This window comes from Salvelinus sp. IW2-2015, linkage group LG2 (genome assembly GCF_002910315.2).
Source record: "Salvelinus sp. IW2-2015 linkage group LG2, ASM291031v2, whole genome shotgun sequence".
Taxonomy (NCBI): Eukaryota; Metazoa; Chordata; class Actinopteri; order Salmoniformes; family Salmonidae; genus Salvelinus; species Salvelinus sp. IW2-2015.
This window is the reverse complement of record NC_036839.1, coordinates 27,757,401-27,778,480: the sequence shown is the minus strand read 5'-3', so window position 1 is coordinate 27,778,480 and position 21,080 is coordinate 27,757,401. Positions and strand designations below refer to the sequence as shown.

The window sequence follows — 21,080 nt, the reverse complement described above, 5'->3', positions numbered from 1 at the left end:
GTTTTATCTACTACAGTTATACAAACCATTATGTCATGAAGTAACATAACAAATCATACATTTTTTCTATAGATACTCCTGGTCCACCACTGAATCTRATTGTGAAGGAAACATCTCTGAACCATGCATCCATCGGCTGGGATCCTCCTCTGATTGATGGAGGAAGCCCAGTGAAGAGCTACATTGTTGAGAAGCGTCTTGCAGAGAGAAAGGCATGGTCCTGTGTTATAACCGAATGCCCCAAAACTACTTTCAGGATTCCTAACTTGGAAGCTGGACAGGCCTACTGTTTCAGAGTCTTGGCTGAAAATAACTATGGTATCGGAGAAGGTTGTGAGACTGCCGGAGTTGTAAGAGCTTCAGGTATGTTTTGTTGGCTGTGATCATGTGTTTTTTATACTATTAGATGTTAAATGTAGTTTATAACCTTGTTACCTGATTTCAGAACTACCTGGAGCAGTTATGGATTTCAAGGCACTGTCGATCACTAAAGATTCCATTCATATTGGCTGGAAGAAACCAATCAGTGATGGTGGAAGTCACATCAGTGCCTATCTTCTGGAGCTTCAGGAAGGTGAAGAGAAGTATAAGGAGCTAGTGAAAGGAAAGGTCATGTCGCACATGATGGTTGAACTTGAAGAAGGAAAGGAGTACTCTTACAGAGTGAAAGCAATCAATGAGTCTGGAGAGGGTCCACCTTCTGAGCTCACTGTGATCGCTAAAGATCAAATTGGTAAGTACAATAGTCCAGTGTTAATTAGCTAGGCTATCAAACCACTCAGAATATACTCCGGAGACTAAATGCATGGCCATTTTAGATACGTACATCTATTGGCAATCTTAAAGTTTTCTTCAAATGTTTCTAATTGTCCTAGGATAAATGTGTTCTATTTTAGCGTTACATTTACTGAATTTGTCTGCACTTGTATGAATAATATTATCTGTTTCATAGATTCATAAATATTGTGTTCCTACCTTGTAGTTGCACCTGACTGTGACCTGAGTGGCATCCCAGATCTGTGCTATGTTGCCAAGGAGGGAAGCACAGTCCGTATCAAAGTCCCTATTGTTGGCAAACCAGCTCCTTCAGCCATCTGGAAGAAGGGACATGTTTCTCTGGGAGACAGTGGAAGAATGTCCGTTGAATCTACGCCAACTTTGACAACTTTGCTCATCCGTGATTGCCAGAGAGGTGATGCRGAAAATTACACAATCCTGCTAAGAAACGCAGCAGGAGTCAAAGAAGCAAAGATGCAGATTAGGGTGGTTGGAAAACCAGGAATCCCAACAGGACCATTCAAGTTTGATGAAATTACTGCCGATGGAATCACTCTGGATTGGAGTCCACCAAAGGATGATGGTGGCACTGAAATATCCAACTACATTCTGGAGAAGCGGCAATCAACAGCCAACAAGTGGGCTACTGTGGCCTCCGCTATCCAGAAGAATACCATGAGAGTTACCAGGCTCCATGATGGTACTGAATACATCTTCAGAGTGTTTGCAGAAAACAAATATGGAGTTGGAGAATGCCTCAAATCTGACCCAGTGGTGGCCCAGCATCCATTCAGTGAGTTCTTGTCATATTGAAAATATAAAATAAAATGTTTGAAATAAATAGTTTTTAGGACAGAAATCTGTATTCTGCCAATAGTTTGATGATTGATTGACAGATGTACTATATGGCAATAATTCCACAAAACTCAAAACATTCTTGTTTCACCAGATGTGCCTGACGCACCTGCACCACCAGAGATYGTGAGCATTCGCCATGAGTCTGCCATTTTGAATTGGACTGATCCTAAAGAAAATGGAGGCTCACCAATCACTGGTAATTAGGAAAACACTATTTTTAGTCATCCATAGACTATAAGGGAAATGGACATGGAAAATGAACTATTCCTGAGATTACTGCGGAAAGCATTTGCTGAATGGTAAATAATAATGTATTGTTAATATTATTATCTCTGCAGGCTATCATGTTGAATACAAAGAGAGGAACAGCTTGATGTGGAAGAGAGCCACTAAGACCCCTATTAGAGTGAAGGACTGCAGAGTGACTGGACTGATTGAAGGCCTGGAGTATGAATTTAGAGTTATGGCAATGAATGCGGCCGGTTTAGGAAGGCCAAGCAGGGCAACAGAACCAGTCATCGCCCTTGATCCAATTGGTAGGTTTTGTTTCATTCTCTTTCTGTCCTATTGATATCATAAGAATTCTGTCAACATGTACTCTAATCTTGATAACTTACTGGCTTTTTTGTTTCTCCACAGATCCTCCTGGTAAGCCTGATGTCATCAATGTAACCAGAAGCACTGTAACACTTATGTGGACTGCACCCAAGTACGATGGTGGACACAAACTGACTGGCTACCTGGTTGAGAAACTGGAACTGCCAGGAAAGACCTGGATGAAAGCAAATCATATCAATATCCAAGGCCTTGCGTTTACTGTGCAAGACCTGACAGAAGGCAGCAGCATGGAATTCAGAATCAGAGCAAAGAATGCAGCTGGCGCAATCAGTGTTCCTTCAGAGCAAACKGATACCCTTATCTGCAAAGATGAGTATGGTATGTTATTTGTTTTTTACTACTTCAAGACAAAGCCAATAAAATACATACTAAACTAGGACATGGAAAGTAGCCTAATTTATCTTCCTCATTTGTTCACAGAACCACCAAGCATCTCTATCGATCCAGACATGAAGGAAGGTGTCTCTGTCAGAGCTGGAGACACCATTGTAGTATCTGCTTCCAAGATCCTTGGCAAACCTCCACCTACAGCTGTGTGGTCCAAGGCAGGAAGAGAATTCAAGACCTCAGATATTGTCCARATCACAAGCACTCCAACTACTTCAACGTTGTCTATTAAATATGCCAGCAGGAAGAACACTGGAGAGTACACAATTACAGCCAGCAATCCTTTCGGTATCAGAGAAGAACATGTTAAGGTCAAGGTTCTTGATGTCCCTGGACCTCCAGGCCCCATTGAAGCYAGCAGTGTGTCAGCTGAGAAGTGCACATTGACATGGTTGCCACCAGAAGAGGATGGTGGCTGCGCAATCAAATCCTACACACTGGARAAGAGAGAAACAAGCCGTCTTCTCTGGACCAAACTTGCTGAAAATATCTTTGATTGCAGATTTGTTGCAAACAAGCTTATCAAGGGCAATGAGTACATCTTCCGTGTGTCTGCAGTGAACCAGTATGGCACTGGTGATGGGACACAATCCGGCCCAGTCAAAATGGTTGACAGCTTTGGTAAGCTGCATGAATATTCAGAATATTCTATTGACGGTACTGTAATTATTTCCACATCATTGTTAATGTATTTTGCTCCTCCTTTTCTCCAGGCCCACCAGGCCCACCCGGAGTCCCAGAGATTGACAATGTCAGCAGAAACGCTGTTACCATTTTCTGGAAGAGACCAGTTAAAGATGGTGGAAGTGATATTAGAGGCTATCAGGTTGAGAGGAAAGAGAGAAGAGGAATGAGATGGGTGAGAGCATCGAAGAAAACGGTCTCTGACCTACGTTACAAAGTACAAGGACTGACGGAAGGTGTTCAATATGAATTCAGAGTAACTGCAGAGAACAAAGCTGGCTTTGGGGAACCAAGTGAGCCATCTGCCCATGTGATGACAAAGGATATTGTATGTAAGTAAACACAAAGGGTCATTTTCAAAACAAATTATTTATTCCAGGCCGTCATTGTAAATTAGAATGTGTTCTTAATTGACCTACCTGGTAAATAATGAAGGTTAAATAAAATTTAAATAAATAAATGTGAATTGTATATAATTTATAATGGCTTAGTGATGAACGTTATTATGAAGTGAAACCCAATAGATCTATATAATAATACCAGGTGATATGTCTTGATATATGTCTTCTTTTTAGATCCACCAGGACCTCCTTCTAACCCAAGAATTACTGACACCACCAAGACAACAGCCACATTCAACTGGGGTAAACCCCACTATGATGGCGGCCTGGATGTAGCGGGATACATTGTTGAGCACAAAAAGGAAGGACATGACGATTGGGTCACAGACGTCTCAAGACTGAGAATTACAGAATATGTTGTGTCAGACCTGAAGGCAGGTGGGAACTACTATTTCAGAGTCAGAGCCATGAATACAGAGGGAGTTGGTGAACCAGCAGAGGTTGAAGAAATTGTTGAACTTGGGGACCGTGAGACACTTCCCGACTATGAGCTTGATGCTGAGTATAGAARAACCCTTGTTGTCAGGGTCCGTGGATCCATTCGTATCTTCGTACCAATTAAAGGACGTCCAGTTCCTGAAGTAACCTGGTTGAAAGATGATGCCATTCTTGGCAAAGGTGGCCGTGAACACATTGATACTACAGAGTCGTATACTCTCCTGGTTATCCCTGACTGCACAAGATATGATGCCGGAAAATACATGCTGTCATTAGAAAACGTTGCTGGTAAGAGAGACGGATTCGTTAATGTCAGAGTACTGGATTCACCAGGACCACCTGTGAACTTGATACCACGTGAAATCACCAAAACAAGCATCACCATGCAGTGGGAAATCCCCATCATTGATGGTGGATCAAAGATCATTAACTATGTCATTGAGAAGCGAGAAGCCACAAGAAAAGCTTACACAGTAATCAGTACAACCTGGCAGAAATGTTCCTTCAAGTATGACAACTTGGATGAAGGCTCTGAATATTACTTCCGGGTATCCGCTGAAAATGAACTGGGTGTCGGCGAGCCAGCGGAGACACCTGAGACAATCAGAGCATCCCAAGCACCCACTGCCCCTGAAAATCTGTACGTCACTGACGTGTCAGCGGACACCGCAAGCCTTGCATGGACGAAGCCAAAACATGATGGTGGCAGTAGGATTACTGGATACGTTATTGAAGCACAGAAGAAGGACACAGAGACATGGACCCATGTRASAACTGTAAAAGCTCTTGACTACACAGCCACAGATCTCATTGAAAATATGGAGTATGTGTTCCGCATCATGGCAGTGAACAGCTCTGGCAGAAGTGATCCACGTGAAAGCAGACCTGCTACCATTAGAGAGCAAACAACAGCGCCTGCATTTGACCTACGTGCAGTCTACCAGTCTTTGGTCATTGCTAAGGCTGGTGATAATGTGAAGGTTGAAATTCCGGTTCTGGGTCGCCCCAGACCAGCAGTTTCATGGAAGAGAGGTGAGGACACACTTAAACAGACRCAGAGAATCAAYACKGATACYACTGCAACYTCMACTACTCTCCACATCAATGAGATCAAAAGGASYGATGGTGGTMMATWTTCGATGACYGGCAAGAATATACTTGGAACAACGACAGAGACAATTACTGTTGAAGTCCACGATATTCCAGGACCTCCTACTGGACCAATTAAGCTTGAAGAAGTTTCWTGTGACTACATTCTCWTRTCATGGGAAGGTCCRGAGAATGATGGYGGYGTACCCATTAACAATTACATTGTTGARGCTAGAGAAACCACAGGCACATCATGGGTTGAATTAGCRGCAACRGTTATCCGTACRACATTCAARGCTGCYCGTCTCACAACAGGAATCAYRTATCAGTTCCGTGTTAAAGCCCAGAACAGGTAYGGCATTGGACCCTGTATAGTCTCAGAACAAGTGGTTGCTGCTTATCCATTYGATGTGCCAGGWCAACCAGGCMTTCCTGAAATYGTCCACTTCAACAAGGATTCYATGACTATTAGCTGGGATGAACCAGCKTCCGATGGTGGAAGCCCMATTTTGGGATATCACATTGAAAGGAAAGAGAAGAACAGTATCCTRTGGCAGAAGATCAGCAAAGCACTTGTAGYAGGGAACATGTTCAAATCAACAGGCTTGGTGGATGGAATCGCCTATGAGTACCGCGTTATTGCTGAAAACATGGCTGGTTTGAGCAGGGCAAGCAAGCATTCTGAGACTACCTTTGCTCTGGATCCAGTGGACCCACCTGGCCAACCAATAGCATTGAATGTAACCAGACAYGAGGTGACTCTTCAGTGGACAAGACCTGAAGGTGATGGAGGATTCTCAATAACTGGGTACCAAGTAGAAAAGAGAGAACTCCCAGACGGACGCTGGCTCAAGGCCAACTATAGCAACGTCCTTGAGACAACATTCACTATTAGCGGGCTCACAGAGGATGCTACTTATGAGTTCCATGTTTTGGCAAGAAACTCAGCTGGTGCTCTCAGTAAGCCATCTCTACCATCAGAGGAAATCACTTGCAGAGATGACATTGAAGTGCCCAAACTTGAAGTTGATACAATCTATAATAGTACTGTGGTTGTGAAAGCAGGAGATGTCTTCAAACTTGCTGCCAGCGTAACAGGCAGACCAATCCCAACACTGCTATGGACCAAAGACGGGAAGGAACTTGAAGATACGGCAAAGTTGGAAATCAAACTCTATGACTTTTCTACAACATTAGTCAACAAAGATTCTCTAAGAAGGTGCGGCGGCACATTCACTTTAACTGCCAGCAATCCTGGTGGTTTTGCAAAGCATACCTTCAATGTTAAGGTTCTTGATAGACCTGGACCTCCAGATGGTCCACTTGCTGTAACAGATGTCACTGCTGAGAAATGTATCCTATCATGGCTGCCACCATCACATGATGGAGGTGCAAAGATTCTGCACTACATCATTGAGAAACGTGAAACAAGTAGACTTGCTTGGACAAATGTAGCGTCAGACTTACAAGTGAACCGGTTTAAGGTTACCAAGTTGTTGAAGGGTAATGAATATATCTTCAGAGTTATGGCTGTCAACATGTATGGAACTGGAGAGCCCCTTGAATCCGACCCAATGGTTTCTACAAATCCATATGTGCCAGCTGATGCTCCATCAACACCTGAGGTGACGACCATCACAAAGAACACCATGGTTGTTTGCTGGGAACGCCCTGATCACGAYGGTGGAAGCRRCATYTTCAACTATGTTGTTGAAAGGAGAGACAAAACCGGTCTTCGCTGGGTTAAATGCAACAAGAGGACTGTWACTGACCTGAGGTWCAAAGTATCGGGGCTCACACCAGGGCATGAATAYGAATTCAGAATCATWGCAGAAAACAATGCTGGTTTAGGTACACCAAGTCCTTCMAGTGAATTCTACAAGGCAGTAGACACAATCTTCCAACCTGGACCACCTGGAAATCAAAGAGTCTTGGACACAACCAAGTCATCCATTACAGTTGCMTGGAACAAACCTGTATAYGATGGTGGTTCTGATATCATTGGMTACRTTGTRGAGACCTGTCTACCTGAGGAAGATGAATGGACAATTCRRACCCCTAAGAAGGGATTAGTTGGKACRTCATTTACCATCACTAACCTGGTAGAAAACCAAGATTATAAAATCAACATTTGYGCARTTAACTGTGAAGGGGTTGGAGAGCCAGCACAAGTGCCTGGYACACCAWTTGCAGAGGAYAGGCTGCTTCCTCCTGAAATTGACCTTGGTGCAGAGCTTCGTAAGGTTGTCTGCRTTAGAGCTTGCGGCACATTGAGACTCTTTGTACCTATTAAAGGAAGACCARCTCCTGAKGYCAAGTGGTCCAGAGAAAATGGAGAGCCTGTTACGAGAGCAACTATTGACACCACATCATCATTTACTGCTCTTATGGTKGAAWATGTTGACAGATTTGAYAGTGGAAAGTACATGTTGACAGTGGAAAAYGCCTCAGGAAGCAAAACWGCATATGTGAATGTCAGAGTGCTGGACACACCTGGAGCACCACAAAGCCTCATAATCAGGGAGGTCACCAGAGACTCAGTATCACTCATGTGGGAYGCACCCCTTATTGAYGGTGGCTCCAGAATTAGAAACTACGTTGTGGAGAAACGTGAATCAACAMGAAAAGCTTACTCCACAGTTTGTGCTCAATGCGTTAAATCYAGCTGGAARATTGGTGGCCTGGAGGAAGGAAACACATATTTCTTCAGAATTCTGGCTGAGAATGAATTTGGCATTGGMCTTCCAATAGAGACTCCTGAGGCAGTCAGAGTATCMGAGAARCCACTTCCACCAGGCAAAGTAACYCTTGTTGATGTTACAGGCACCAGTGTYTCTCTGTCTTGGGAAAAACCAGATCAYGATGGAGGWAGCAGAATCTCAGGATATATTGTTGARATGCAKGGCAAAGACAGTGAAACTTGGACCCAGTGTGCMGTTGCAAAAATCACACAGGCTGTTGTTCTTGGACTGACACARGGTGAAGAATATATGTTCCGTGTGTCAGCACATAAYGAAAAAGGAACCAGTGATCCTCGTCTACTTAGTGTAYCTGTGGTAGCCAAAGATCTTGTYATTGCKCCAGTATTCAAGCTGCTGTTYACCACATTCAGYGTATTGGCAGGAGAYGATCTCAAGATRGATTTGCSATATGCTGCTCGYCCCAAAGCAGTTGYGACCTGGCTCAAGGATGGTGTCGCACTMAAAGAAACAACCAGAGTCAATGCTGATGCCACTGATACACATTTGYATCTTGTGGTCAAGGAAGCCAGYAGGGARGATGTGGGMAAGTACACCATCAAACTTGTAAACACAGCTGGTGAAKCAACAGTGGACATTGSRGTTGTTGTTCTTGATAAGCCTGGYCCTCCRACTGGCCCAATCACTSTTGATGAAGTCACTTCTGACAGTGTGGTACTGTCCTGGAACCCACCTACATATGTGGGTGGTTGTGCCATTAACAACTAYRTAGTAGAAAAGAGGGAAACKWCCWCCACAAAYTGGCAGATTGTGTCTGCAACAGTTGCAAGAACCACCATTAAAGCAGCTCGGTTGAAGACTGGSTGTGAATATCAGTTCAGGATYGCTGCTGARAACAGATATGGAAAGAGTCCAGTACTTATATCAGAAAATATTGTTGCTCAATATCCATTYRATCTCCCAAGYGCWCCAGGGACCCCARTTRTACAATCATCTACAAAGGACAGCATGGTTATYGTATGGGAGAAGCCTGGTAGTGATGGYGGGAGCAAGATTTTGGGATATCACCTTGAGAGTAAGGAGAGAAAYAGCCTCCTCTGGGTKAAACAAAACAAACARCTGMTCCCAGACTYRAGGTTCAAGCTYRGTGGTCTTGATGAAGGTATYGAATATGAGTACAGAGTTTATGCTGAAAATATTGTTGGSGTTGGCAAAGCWAGCAAATTGTCAGAAATYCGTGTWGCAAGAGAYCCCTGTGACAGTCCAGGCAAGCCTGAAGCTGTCATTGTCACAAGAGGAGCTGTCACTCTCCRATGGACTAAGCCAGAGTTAGATGGAGGTAGCAAAATCACTGGCTACRTTGTGGAGAAGAAAGAGCTGCCTGAAGGGCGCTGGATGAAGKCMAGTTTYGCCAATGTCATTGAGACMCAATTTMTTGTKACTGGYTTAGTTGAARACCAGTGCTATGAGTTCCGTGTCATTGCAAGAAATGCAGCAGGTGTTTWYAGTCTTCCATCWGAGAGCACTGGGTCTATWACAGCAAAGGATGAAGTTGATCCTCCCAAAATAGAGATKGACTCAAAGTACTCTTCAACARTTGTTCTGATGGCWGGTGAATCGTTCAACCTTTGTGCAGATATTTTYGGCAAACCTGTRCCCTCAGTCCATTGGATGAARAACRACRTAGAAATAAARGAKGCTGCACGYCTTGAGATAAAGAACACYGCTTTTAAAGCATCWTTGAGTGTTAAGGAGGCAATCCGTGTTGATGGAGGCCAATATATCCTACTTTTGAAAAATGTAGGTGGAGAGAAGKCAGTGMACATCAATGTCAAAGTGTTRGACAGACCTGGTCCACCWGGAGGCCCAATTTCTATCTATGGAGTCACAAGTGAAAAGGCYTGTATTGCCTGGAGACCACCAGCACAAGAYGGAGGTAGTGATGTTTCTCATTACATYGTTGAGAAGAGAGAGACTAGCAGATTGGTTTGGACTCTGGTTGAACCTAAAGTGCAGACTCTAAATCTGAAGATCATAAAACTTGTTCCTGGAAATGARTATGTCTTCCGAGTGATTCCTGTSAACAAATACGGAATTGGYGARCCTCTTGAATCYGAGCCAATGATTTCCAGAAATCAATTTGTGACACCTGATCCACCAACRGATGTGGAAGTCTCTACCATCACAAAAGATTCAATGGTGGTAACSTGGGAAAGACCTGAAAACGATGGTGGMAATGCCATTTCTGGATTTGTHATTGAGAAGCGTGATAAAGAAGGTGTGCGCTGGACCAGATGCAATAAACGTACAGTGAGTGAGCTGCGCTTCAGAGTAGCAGGTCTTCTTGAGAACCGCAGYTATGAGTTCCRAGTTTCATCTGAGAATGCTGCTGGAGTTGGTAAACCAAGTGAACCAACTATTTACTACAAGGCATTGGATGCTATCTTCACATCAGGTCCACCAAATAATCCCAAAGTGACTGACACAACAAGAACATCTGTGTCCTTGTCATGGGGMAAACCTATCTATGATGGWGGCTGTGAGATTCAAGGATACTTAGTGGAGGCCTGTGAAGGAGCATCTGATGAATGGACAATGTGCACTCCACCTGCYGGAATCAYAMACACTAMATTKACAGTTASAAAACTACTMGAGAAGCAYGAGTATAAATTCAGAGTCTGTGCCATAAACAAGGTTGGTGTTGGTGAGCATGCAGATGTCCCTGGATCAGTTCTTCTAGAGGAGAAATTGGAAGCACCAGATCTTGAGCTTGACGCTGACATGAGGAARATGATTAATGTCAGAGCTGGAAGCGCTCTTAGGTTGTTYRTTCCTGTTAGGGGACGGCCRGCTCCTGAACTGAAATGGGGAAARGCTGATGGAGAACTCAAGGAGACRGCACAGATTGACAATACAAGCAGTTAYGCCTCACTYCTRATTGAAAAYGTTGACAGATTTGACACTGGCAAGTACACTGTTACTGCAGAGAATTCCAGTGGAGTTAAATCTGTCTTCATCAGTGTCAGAGTRCTTGATTCACCTAGTATGCCTGCAAATTTCGCTATYAAGGAGATAACAAARAAYTCAGTCACCCTTACTTGGGAGCCACCTATTTTGGATGGTGGGTCTAAAATTAAGCAATATCATGTTGARAAACGAGAAAGCACTAGGAAAGTGTATTCCCCTGTCACAWCCTGTCAYAAGATGTCRTGGAAGATTGAACCACTTGTGGAGGGAAGTATCTATTTCTTCAGAGTTCTTGCTGAAAACGAGTGGGGCATTGGCTTACCTGCAGAGACMCCWGAACCCSTAAAGATTTCAGAGGTACCTCAACCTCCCGGKAAAGTWACAGTTCTGGACGTGACACGKAACAGTGTCTCTCTTAARTGGGAGAAACCAGATCATGATGGAGGCAGYAGAATAAGCCATTATGAGATTGAAATGCAAKCCAARRATAGTGACAAATGGACAYTATGTGCTCAATGTAAATACCTTGAAACTACTGTYWSTAGCTTAGCCCAAGGAGAGGAGTAYCAATTCAGAGTAATTGCKGTYAATAGCAAAGGAAAGAGTGACTCTAGACTTCTGGCCARTCCAGTAGTWGYAAAGGACCTTGTCATTGAACCTGACATAAGACCTAAATTRACACAGTACAGYGTACAGGTYGGCTATGATCTGAAGATTGAAGTTCCMATTGCTGGACATCCTAAACCAGTCATTACATGGACAAAGGATGGTGCTGCCCTGAAACARACCACAAGAGTTAATGTTGTCGACAGTGCACGCAATACACATCTAACCATCAAAGAAGCAACAAAAGACGATGGKGGATTGTATAGTATTAATATTACCAATATSCWTGGCTCCAAAGATGCCACCATTGAAGTAATCACACTRGATAAACCTGGCCCACCAACAGGCCCAATCAAGATGGATGACATCAGTGCTGAAAGTATCACACTTACCTGGGAACCACCYKCATACACTGGTGGCTGCCCAATTTCAAATTACRTTGTCCAGAAAAGAGATACAACCACAACYAACTGGGTWGTAGTCTCTGCCACTGTGGCRAGAAATACCCTGAAAGTGRCAAATCTAAAAACAGGTGCAGAATACCAATTTAGGATCTKTGCTGAAAACAGATATGGCAAAAGTTATGCTATTGATTCTGAACCTGTCCTTGCCCAGTATCCCTTCAAGGAGCCAGGACCACCAGGAACACCTTAYGTATCTTCATAYACTAAGGATTACATGGTTGTGGAATGGCACAAACCMATTTCAGATGGAGGCAGTGCYATTTTYGGCTATCACATTGAGAGAAAGGAAAAGAACAGTATCCTTTGGACAAAGRTCAATAAATCCCTCATCCAAGACTGTAGATTTAAATCTACTCCTTTGGAGGAAGGTATTGAATATGARTTTARAGTGTCTGCTGAGAATATYGTTGGCATTGGYGCRTGCAGCAAACTCTCTGAGGGATATGTGGCRCGTGACCCATGTGATCCTCCTGGCACCCCAGAGGCTATCATTGTAACCAGGCACTCYGTGAAACTGAAGTGGACAAGACCACAGKATGAYGGTGGCAGTCTGATCACAGGCTATGTGGTGGAGAAACGCRATCTCCCAGAGGGAAGRTGGATGAAGGCAAGTTTCACAAATGTCATYGAAACYRTATTCACAGTTCTKGGTCTAACTGARGAYTGCAAATATGACTTCAGAGTCATAGCWAGGAATGCCGCTGGRTCTATCAGCAAGCCCTCTMAGAGCACMGGATCCATCACAGCAAAGGATGAAGTTGATCYWCCAAAATGTGAAGTTGASTCAGTGTACAGYCAGGTTGTTATCATCAATGCTGGGGAAACATTTACACTTGAGGCCGCTGTACAAGGAAAGCCAATTCCMACAGYTCAATGGTTCAAGAGTGAWGYATTAGTGGAGAAYTCAGCAAGGGCTGAGATTATGAAYTCAGATTTCCAAGCAAAGCTTGTTGTCAAAGATGCTATCAGAGTGGATGGAGGACAATATACKTTGCTTCTAACTAATGTTGCTGGAGMTAAAACTGTAACGTTCAATGTGAGAGTACTGGACAGACCTGGGCCCTCTCAGGGACCCCTCACKGTYAGYAATGTCACATGYGAGAAATGTTCACTGTCCTGGCTTCCTCCAAGAGCTGAYGGTGGMAGCAGYATTTCCCACTACGTCATTCARAAGAGAGARACTAGCCGTCTTGCATGGACTGTGGTTGCTAGYGATTGTGGAGCTACAATGTTCAAAGTCACAAAGCTTCTGAWGGGAAATGAGTACATYTTCCGTGTTATGGCTGTCAACAAATTTGGTACTGGTGAACCTCTTGAATCAGCCCCAGTTWTAATGAGAAATCAATTTGTTACTCCTGGACCACCTCAAGAATTGGAAATAGCCAATATYGCAAGGGATTCCATGACTGTGTGCTGGACTCGCCCAGAGGTTGATGGTGGAAGTGACATTGCTGGTTACATTGTTGAGAAGAGAGATAGAGCTGGAATCAGATGGACAAAATGCAACAAACGCAGAGTCACAGACCTTCGCTTYAGAGTGACAGGCCTGACAGAGGATCATGAATATGAATTCAGATTATCTGCTGAGAATGCTGCAGGAGTCGGCCAACCAACTGAACCAACTCCTTACACCAAAGCCTGTGATCCAACCTTTGARCCTGGCMCWCCCACTAATGCACATGTGGTTGATACTWCCAAGAACTCCATTACACTCGCATGGAGYAGACCCATTTACGAYGGTGGWGTCRATATCCAGGGATATGCTGTGGAGATCTGCAAAGCYGATGAGGAKGAATGGACYCTRTGCACTCCACCAACRGGAGTGAATGCMACTACCTTCAAAATCACCAAACTTAYYGAGCATCAAGAATATAAGGTGCARGTATGTGCCATCAATAAATTGGGTGTTGGTGAACCTGCTGAGATTTTAGGAACTGTAAAACCAGTGGATGCAATGTTCGCCCCAGAGATTGAGCTGAATTCAGAGCTAAGGAAAGGAATCGTTGTGCGTGCTGGAGGATCCATGAGGATCAATATTCCATTCAAAGGACGTCCTACTCCAGAAATAAGCTGGTCCAAGGATGAGGGTGAWTTSACYAACAAAGTTCAAATTGAGAAAGGYGCCRATTTTACTCAACTGTCAGTAGAYATCTGTGACAGAAATGATGCTGGAAAGTACACTCTGACCCTGGAAAACAGCAGTGGTTCCAAGTCYGCATTTGTTTCYGTCAAAGTACTTGATACACCAGGAGCACCCGTAAACTTCACAGTGAAAGATATTAAGAAAAACTCTGTCAAYCTTGTTTGGGAGCCCCCACTCATTGACGGAGGYGCGAGGGTCAAGCATTACTTTGTTGAGAAGCGTGAATCCACCAGGAAAGCTTATTCCAACATTTCAAACAAGTGTACAAGGAACAGTTTCCATGTGGGAGATCTCAWTGAGGGGGTWATTTATTACTTCAGAGTTATGGCTGAGAATGAATATGGTGTAGGCCTGRCAGCAGAAACWGCWGAGCCMGTGAAGACATCAGAAGTCCCTCTGCCTGTAGGAAAGRTCACRTTGACTGARGTGACTAAGACAACCGCYTCRATGGCATGGGAAAAACCAGACCATGACGGTGGAAGTAGRATAATGGGATACTRCATAGAAATGCTGCCTGCAGGATYAGARGAATGGATCCTATCCACAACCACAAARACATGTGAGGGAACTGTAGAAGGCCTAACCGCAGGTCAAGAATACCAGTTCAGAGTTTCAGCCTTTAAYGACAAAGGAAAGAGTGACACAAGGGTATTAGCTGYSCCTGTCAYAGCTAAAGATSTRACTATTGAACCTAGTTTYGTAATGGCATTCAACACCTTTAGTGTCCAACATGGTGAAGATCTGAAGATRGAAATACCAGTGAGAGGACGCCCAGCACCAAAAGTGGTATGGRCAAARGATGGACAGGCAATTAAAGARACAACYAGGTTGAATGTTTCAAGAACAGCATCATCAACAATCCTTGCTATAAAAGAGGCAACYAGAGYGGATTCTGGCAAGTAYAAAATCACAGCTACCAACAGTRTAGGAGAAAAAGTTGCAGAAATCGGAGTGATCATCCTYGATAAACCTGGCCCAGTCACAGGGCCTATAAAGATTGAGGAAGTGAGTTCCAATTATGTMAACCTYGCATGGGAAYCACCTGCGTACACAGGAGGWTGTCAAATAAACAATTACATTGTGGAAAAGCGTGACACAACAACCGTAGCATGGCASTGTGTGTCTGCAACCRTTGCAAGAACAACTATCAAAGTTACCAAGCTGAAAACCGGTACTGAATACCAGTTTAGGGTGTTTGCAGAAAACAGATATGGAAAGAGTCCGTCATTGGACTCAGCAGCTGTTGTTGTGCARTATCCTTTCAGTGAACCTYTTGCACCTGGTACTCCATTTGTGTCATYAGTRACWAAGGACMACATGRTTGTTGAATGGAAAGTACCAACCAGTRATGGAGGYAGTCCARTCCTTGGTTACCACCTCGAACGCAAAGAGAAGAACAGCATTCTCTGGACKAAGTTGAACAAACTGCTCATTCCTGACTGTCGATTCAAAACAAATGAACTTGAAGAGGGCATTGAGTATGAATTCAAGGTCTTTGCTGAGAACATTGCTGGCATGAGTCCACCGAGCAAGATTTCTGATGTTTGTGTTGCCAGAGACCCATGTGATCCACCTGGTACCCCTGAGGCTATTGATATTACCAGGAACCACGTTACACTGTCRTGGAMAARGCCYCAKTATGATGGTGGTAGCCTGATCACAGGCTATGTTGTTGAAAGGAAGAAGCTKCCTGAWGGCCGTTGGATGAAGGCTAGCTTCACAAAYGTAATTGAGACTCAATTYACAATCTCAGGTCTGACTGAAGAGTGTGAGTATGARTTTAGAGTAATTGCAARGAATGCWTCTGGTATTTTCAGTRMTCCMTCTGAAAGCACTGGAGCAATTACTGCTAAAGATGAAATTGAAGCACCAACAGCWTCAATGGATCCCAARTTCAAGGACTGTATTGTCATCCRTGCTGGTGAAACATTTGTTATTGATGCTGATATTTTGGGAAAACCACTCCCTGAAATCACATGGTTGAAAGATGGAAAAGAAATCGACCAAACTACCCCAAGAATGGAGATYAAAACCACCATTCAACGYACTATTCTAACAGTCAAGGAATGTATMAGAGTAGATGGTGGACACTTTGTCCTGAGTCTTAGCAACGTTGGTGGAACAAAATCTATTCCCGTCAAYGTGAAAGTTCTTGATAGACCTGGTCCACCYGAAGGTCCAATGAAGATAACTGGCGTGACTGCAGAGAAAGCCTATCTTCACTGGAGTCATCCATTRCATGATGGCGGTGCCAGCTGTTCTCATTATATMATTGAAAAGAGGGAAACCAGCAGAYTGTCATGGACTGTAGTYGAACCCAGAATCCAAGCTRTCAGCTACAAAGTGACTAAACTCTTGCCTGGCAATGAGTACATCTTCAGAGTTACRGCAGTRAATAAGTTTGGCATTGGTGAACCTCTTGAATCAGACCCAGTTATTGCACGTAATCCTTTYGTGRCACCCAGCGCTCCCTCAACACCTGAAGCAAGTGCTATTACAAGGGACTCAATGGTCCTTACATGGGAACGTCCAGMAGATAATGGTGGCTCAGAYATTGATGGCTATGTCCTGGAGAAAMGAGATAAAGAGGGMATTAGATGGACMAAATGYAACAAGAAAAGACTTAATGACATCAGGTTCAGRTGYACCGGACTCACCGAGGGACATTCCTWTGAGTTCAGAGTRTCTGCTGAAAATGCTGCTGGTGTGGGAGTGCCAAGTGCACCAACAGAATACATMAAAGCCTGTGATGCCACATATYCACCTGGTCCTCCTAACAACCCTAAGGTGACAGACCACTCAAGCACAACTGTRTCMCTCTCATGGRCAAGRCCCATCTATGAYGGTGGAGCAGCCATCAAAGGATATGTTGTTGAGATGAGAGAAGAAGGRGRTGAWGAATGGATAACMTGTACACCRYCAACTGGTGTMCAAGCAACACACTTYACWGTGAAAAAACTGAGGGAAAATGCWGAATACTATTTCCGCATCTGTGCAATTAACATTGAAGGAGTTGGTGAGCATGYTGATGTTCCAGGGTCTGTWGTTGCATCTGAAAGAMTTGAGGCCCCTGAGATTGAACTWGATTCAGACCTTAGGAAAATGGTCCAAGTACGRGCAAGTGCAACACTGCGTTTGTTTGTSACAATCAAAGGAARACCTGAACCTGAAGTAAAGTGGTCCAAGATGGAYGGCCCTCTTACTGAGCGTRCMCAAATTGAGGTCACAAGCTCCTACACAATGCTTGTCATCGACAATGTCAAYAGATTTGACACTGGCAAGTATGTGTTGACTCTYGAGAACCTTAGYGGTCAAAAATCRGCATTCATTAATGTCAGRGTGTTGGACTCACCAAGTGCCCCTGAGAACTTTGAAGTCAAGGAYATTAAGAGAGATTCTGTATCACTATCCTGGGAGCCTCCTATGATTGAYGGTGGAGCTAAGGTCACMCATTACATTGTGGAAAAGAGAGATAMTACAAGACTGGCATTTACAAGTGTTTCAAATAACTGTGTAAGAAATTCCATGAAGATTGATGAMCTTAMAGAGGGYGGAATTTACTATTTCCGCGTCAAAGCTGTCAATGAGCTTGGTGTGGGTTTGCCAGCAGAAACAACAGAACCAATCAAGGTATCCCAAGCCCCCTTGCCTCCWGGCAAAGTTACRGTTGTAGATGTTACTCGCGACAGTGTGAGTCTCGCATGGGAAAAGCCTGATCATGATGGTGGTAGYAAAATCACAAGCTAYACAGTAGAAATGMAAACCAWGKGYGATGAGAAATGGACTGTATGCACTGAGATYAAAGCATTGGAAGCAACTATTGGTGGACTCACAACTGGAGAGGAATATKCATTTAGGATTACTGCTGTCAATGACAAAGGCAAGAGTGAACCTAAGCCACTGGCAGAYCCTGTCGTAGTAAAGGACATTACAATCGAACCTATCATCGATCTGATGTTCAACACATACAGTGTCAAGGCAGGAGAYGATCTRAAGATTGATGTTCCRTTCAGAGGCAGACCTGAACCTGAGGTKGCATGGAAAAAAGATGGAGCTGTATTGAAGCAGACAACCAGGGTGAATGTTCTRRCAGCWAWRAATTCATCGAAAATTAYWATCAAAGAYGCAACCAGGGAGGACTTYGGGAAGTATGAGATCAMTTTAACCAAYRCMGTTGGCAAGAAATCAGCMACMATAGCTGTTATCATYTTGGATAAACCTGGCMCACCARGTGCAATCAARGTAGATGAAGTRAGTGCTGACAATATTTCACTGTCTTGGGAYGCCCCACTCTAYGATGGAGGATGTCAAATCAACAACTATGTYGTGGAGAAGAGAGATACYACCACTACAACATGGCAKATTGTTTCAGCCACAGTTGCCAGAACATCAATTAAAGTTCCCCGCTTGACACAAGGCACTGAATATCAGTTCCGTATTGCAGCTGAAAAYCGCTAYGGCAAGAGCCATGCYGTGGACTCCGCKCCAATTGTTGCACAGTACCCCTTYGAGACACCTGGCMTTCCCACTTCCCTCCATGTTGCCCRTGCTACAAAGTCTGGCATWTTGGTTGCATGGGGTAAACCAGCCAGTGACGGYGGAAGTCCARTCATYGGTTATCACCTGGAAATGAAAGACCATAGCAGTATTCTCTGGACAAAGATCAACAGAGGTMTCATTGCTGAAACAGAATWCAAAGTGATTGGSATTGARGAAGGCTTGCTGTATGAGTTCCGTGTTTATGCTCAGAATRTTGCTGGAATTGGACCTTGCACCAAAGCMTCTGARCCTGTAGCTGCAAGAGATCCTTGTGATCCACCTGTTAACCTTGAGGTCATTGACATCACAAGAACTTCAGTTTCCATTACTTGGCAGGCGCCAGAGMATGACGGTGGAGCCAAGSTGACTGGCTACATTGTTGAACGCAGGGAGCTTYCAGATGGSCGTTGGCTGAARTGCAATTTYGCCARTCTYCWGGACACATACTTTGACATTACAGGCCTTACRGAGGACGTACAATATGACTTCCRTGTTATTGCAAAGAATGCAGCTGGATTACTCAGTGAGCCATCACTGRGCACAGGTGCCATCACAGTCAAGGATGAGGTGGATTCACCTCGCATTGAGTTGGAAGACAGGTTTAGRCAATTAGTAGTTGTCAAAGCTGGAGATATTTTGAGAATYGATGCAGATATTTCTGGGCGCCCACGTCCAGTCATTGCATGGACAAAGGATGGTAAAGAAATTGATGCCAAGGCAAGAGTGGAGATTACTTCAACACACAGCACCACCACATTAATAGTCAGAGACACTATCAGGAGAGACACTGGACAGTACATTGTAACTCTACAGAACGTTGCTGGCACAAGGTCCTTGGCTGTAAACTGTAAGGTCCTTGACCGCCCTGGACCATCCTCTGGACCATTGGTGGTCACTGGTCTGACAGCAGAGAAGTGCACTTTGACCTGGGGACCACCTCAAGAAAATGGTGGTGCAGAAATCATGCACTACATTGTTGAGAAACGTGAAACCAGCCGTCTCGCCTGGACTTTAGTATATGGCGATATGAAAGCTACAACATGCAAAGTCACCAAACTGCTTAAAGGAAATGAATACATCTTCAGAGTAAGGGGAGTGAACAAATATGGAGACGGTGAAGCCCTGGAGAGTGAGCCCACCAGAGCCAAGAATGCATACACTGTCCCTGCAGCACCAACAGATGTTCAAATCACGAGTATCACAAGTGATGCAATGACAATCTGCTGGGAAAGACCAGAATCCGATGGAGGAAGCAGCATTTATGGCTATGTTATTGAGAAACGAGAGAAAATTGGATTGCGCTGGGTACGAGTGAACAAAAAGCCTGTGTATGACCTCAGGGTCAAGGCATCCAATCTCCGTGAGGGAGCTGAATATGAGTACAGAGTCTATGCAGAAAACGCTGCAGGCTTGAGCCTCCCAAGTATACCTACCGAACTAACAAAGGCGGAGGATCCCCAATTCCTGCCATCTCCACCATCTAAACCTAAAGTTATTGACTCCTCCAAGACAACTGTTTCTCTTTCATGGAACAAGCCGTTGTTTGATGGTGGTGCTCCTGTGACAGGATACTGTGTTGAATATAGGAGAACAGATGAATACGATGATGACTGGTGTGTCGGTGTTTCAAACACAAAGAACACTGAATTCACCGTCGTTGGATTAACTTCTGGAGCAGAATATATATTTGTTGTCAAATCAATCAACAAGATTGGTCTCAGTGAGCCAAGCCCCCCTACGGATCCACAGGTGGCAAAGGAGAGAGAAGAGGAACCAGTATTTGATATCAGCAATGAGATGCGAAAGACACTCATTGTAAAGGACGGTAGTTCATTCACCCTAACTGTGCCATTCAGGGGAAAGCCCGTTCCTAATGTTATGTGGACCAAGGCTGCTGTTGACCTGAGAGTGAGGGCCAGTATTGATACCACTGATACCTTCACATCTATCACAGTGGAACAAGCAACAAGAGATGACTCTGGAAAATATACTGTGACTCTCCAAAACATAGCTGGAAAAGTTGCATGTACATTAAATGTAAGGGTTCTGGACTCTCCTGGTCCACCATCTCATGTTGGGTTCAAGGATGTTACAAAGAGCTCTGCAACAGTTACATGGGATACCCCAGATAATGAAGGTGGCGCTGCTGTAAAGAACTACCTTGTTGATATTCGTGAGGCAAGCAAAAAGGGATGGACCAGACTCACAGATACCTGCCATCGTCTGACCTACAAAGTAACAGACCTGGTGGAGGGAGGAGTATACTACTTTAGAGTCACGGGTGAAAATGAATATGGAGTTGGTGTATCAGCTGAGACCAAAGATGGAGCAAAGATTACAGGTATACTAGAATTGAAAATAGAAAAAAACATTTAAGTTTAAGATGTTTTTTATTATATGATGTTATAAA

At 44.1% G+C, this 21,080-nt stretch overlaps 1 protein-coding gene across 1 annotated transcript in view; it reads left to right on the top strand.

Moving 5' to 3' along the window:
* Positions 1 to 21,080, top strand: part of ttn.2 (titin, tandem duplicate 2) — a 185,094-nt gene that overhangs the window by 136,950 nt on the left and 27,064 nt on the right. Inside the window, exons 181-189 of the mRNA XM_070446281.1 lie at positions 73 to 363; positions 446 to 733; positions 983 to 1,570; positions 1,727 to 1,831; positions 1,974 to 2,171; positions 2,275 to 2,571; positions 2,674 to 3,261; positions 3,354 to 3,656; positions 3,900 to 21,011. Coding sequence (XP_070302382.1) covers positions 73 to 363; positions 446 to 733; positions 983 to 1,570; positions 1,727 to 1,831; positions 1,974 to 2,171; positions 2,275 to 2,571; positions 2,674 to 3,261; positions 3,354 to 3,656; positions 3,900 to 21,011 — 19,770 coding nt within the window. The remainder of the gene's footprint in view (positions 1 to 72; positions 364 to 445; positions 734 to 982; positions 1,571 to 1,726; positions 1,832 to 1,973; positions 2,172 to 2,274; positions 2,572 to 2,673; positions 3,262 to 3,353; positions 3,657 to 3,899; positions 21,012 to 21,080) is intronic.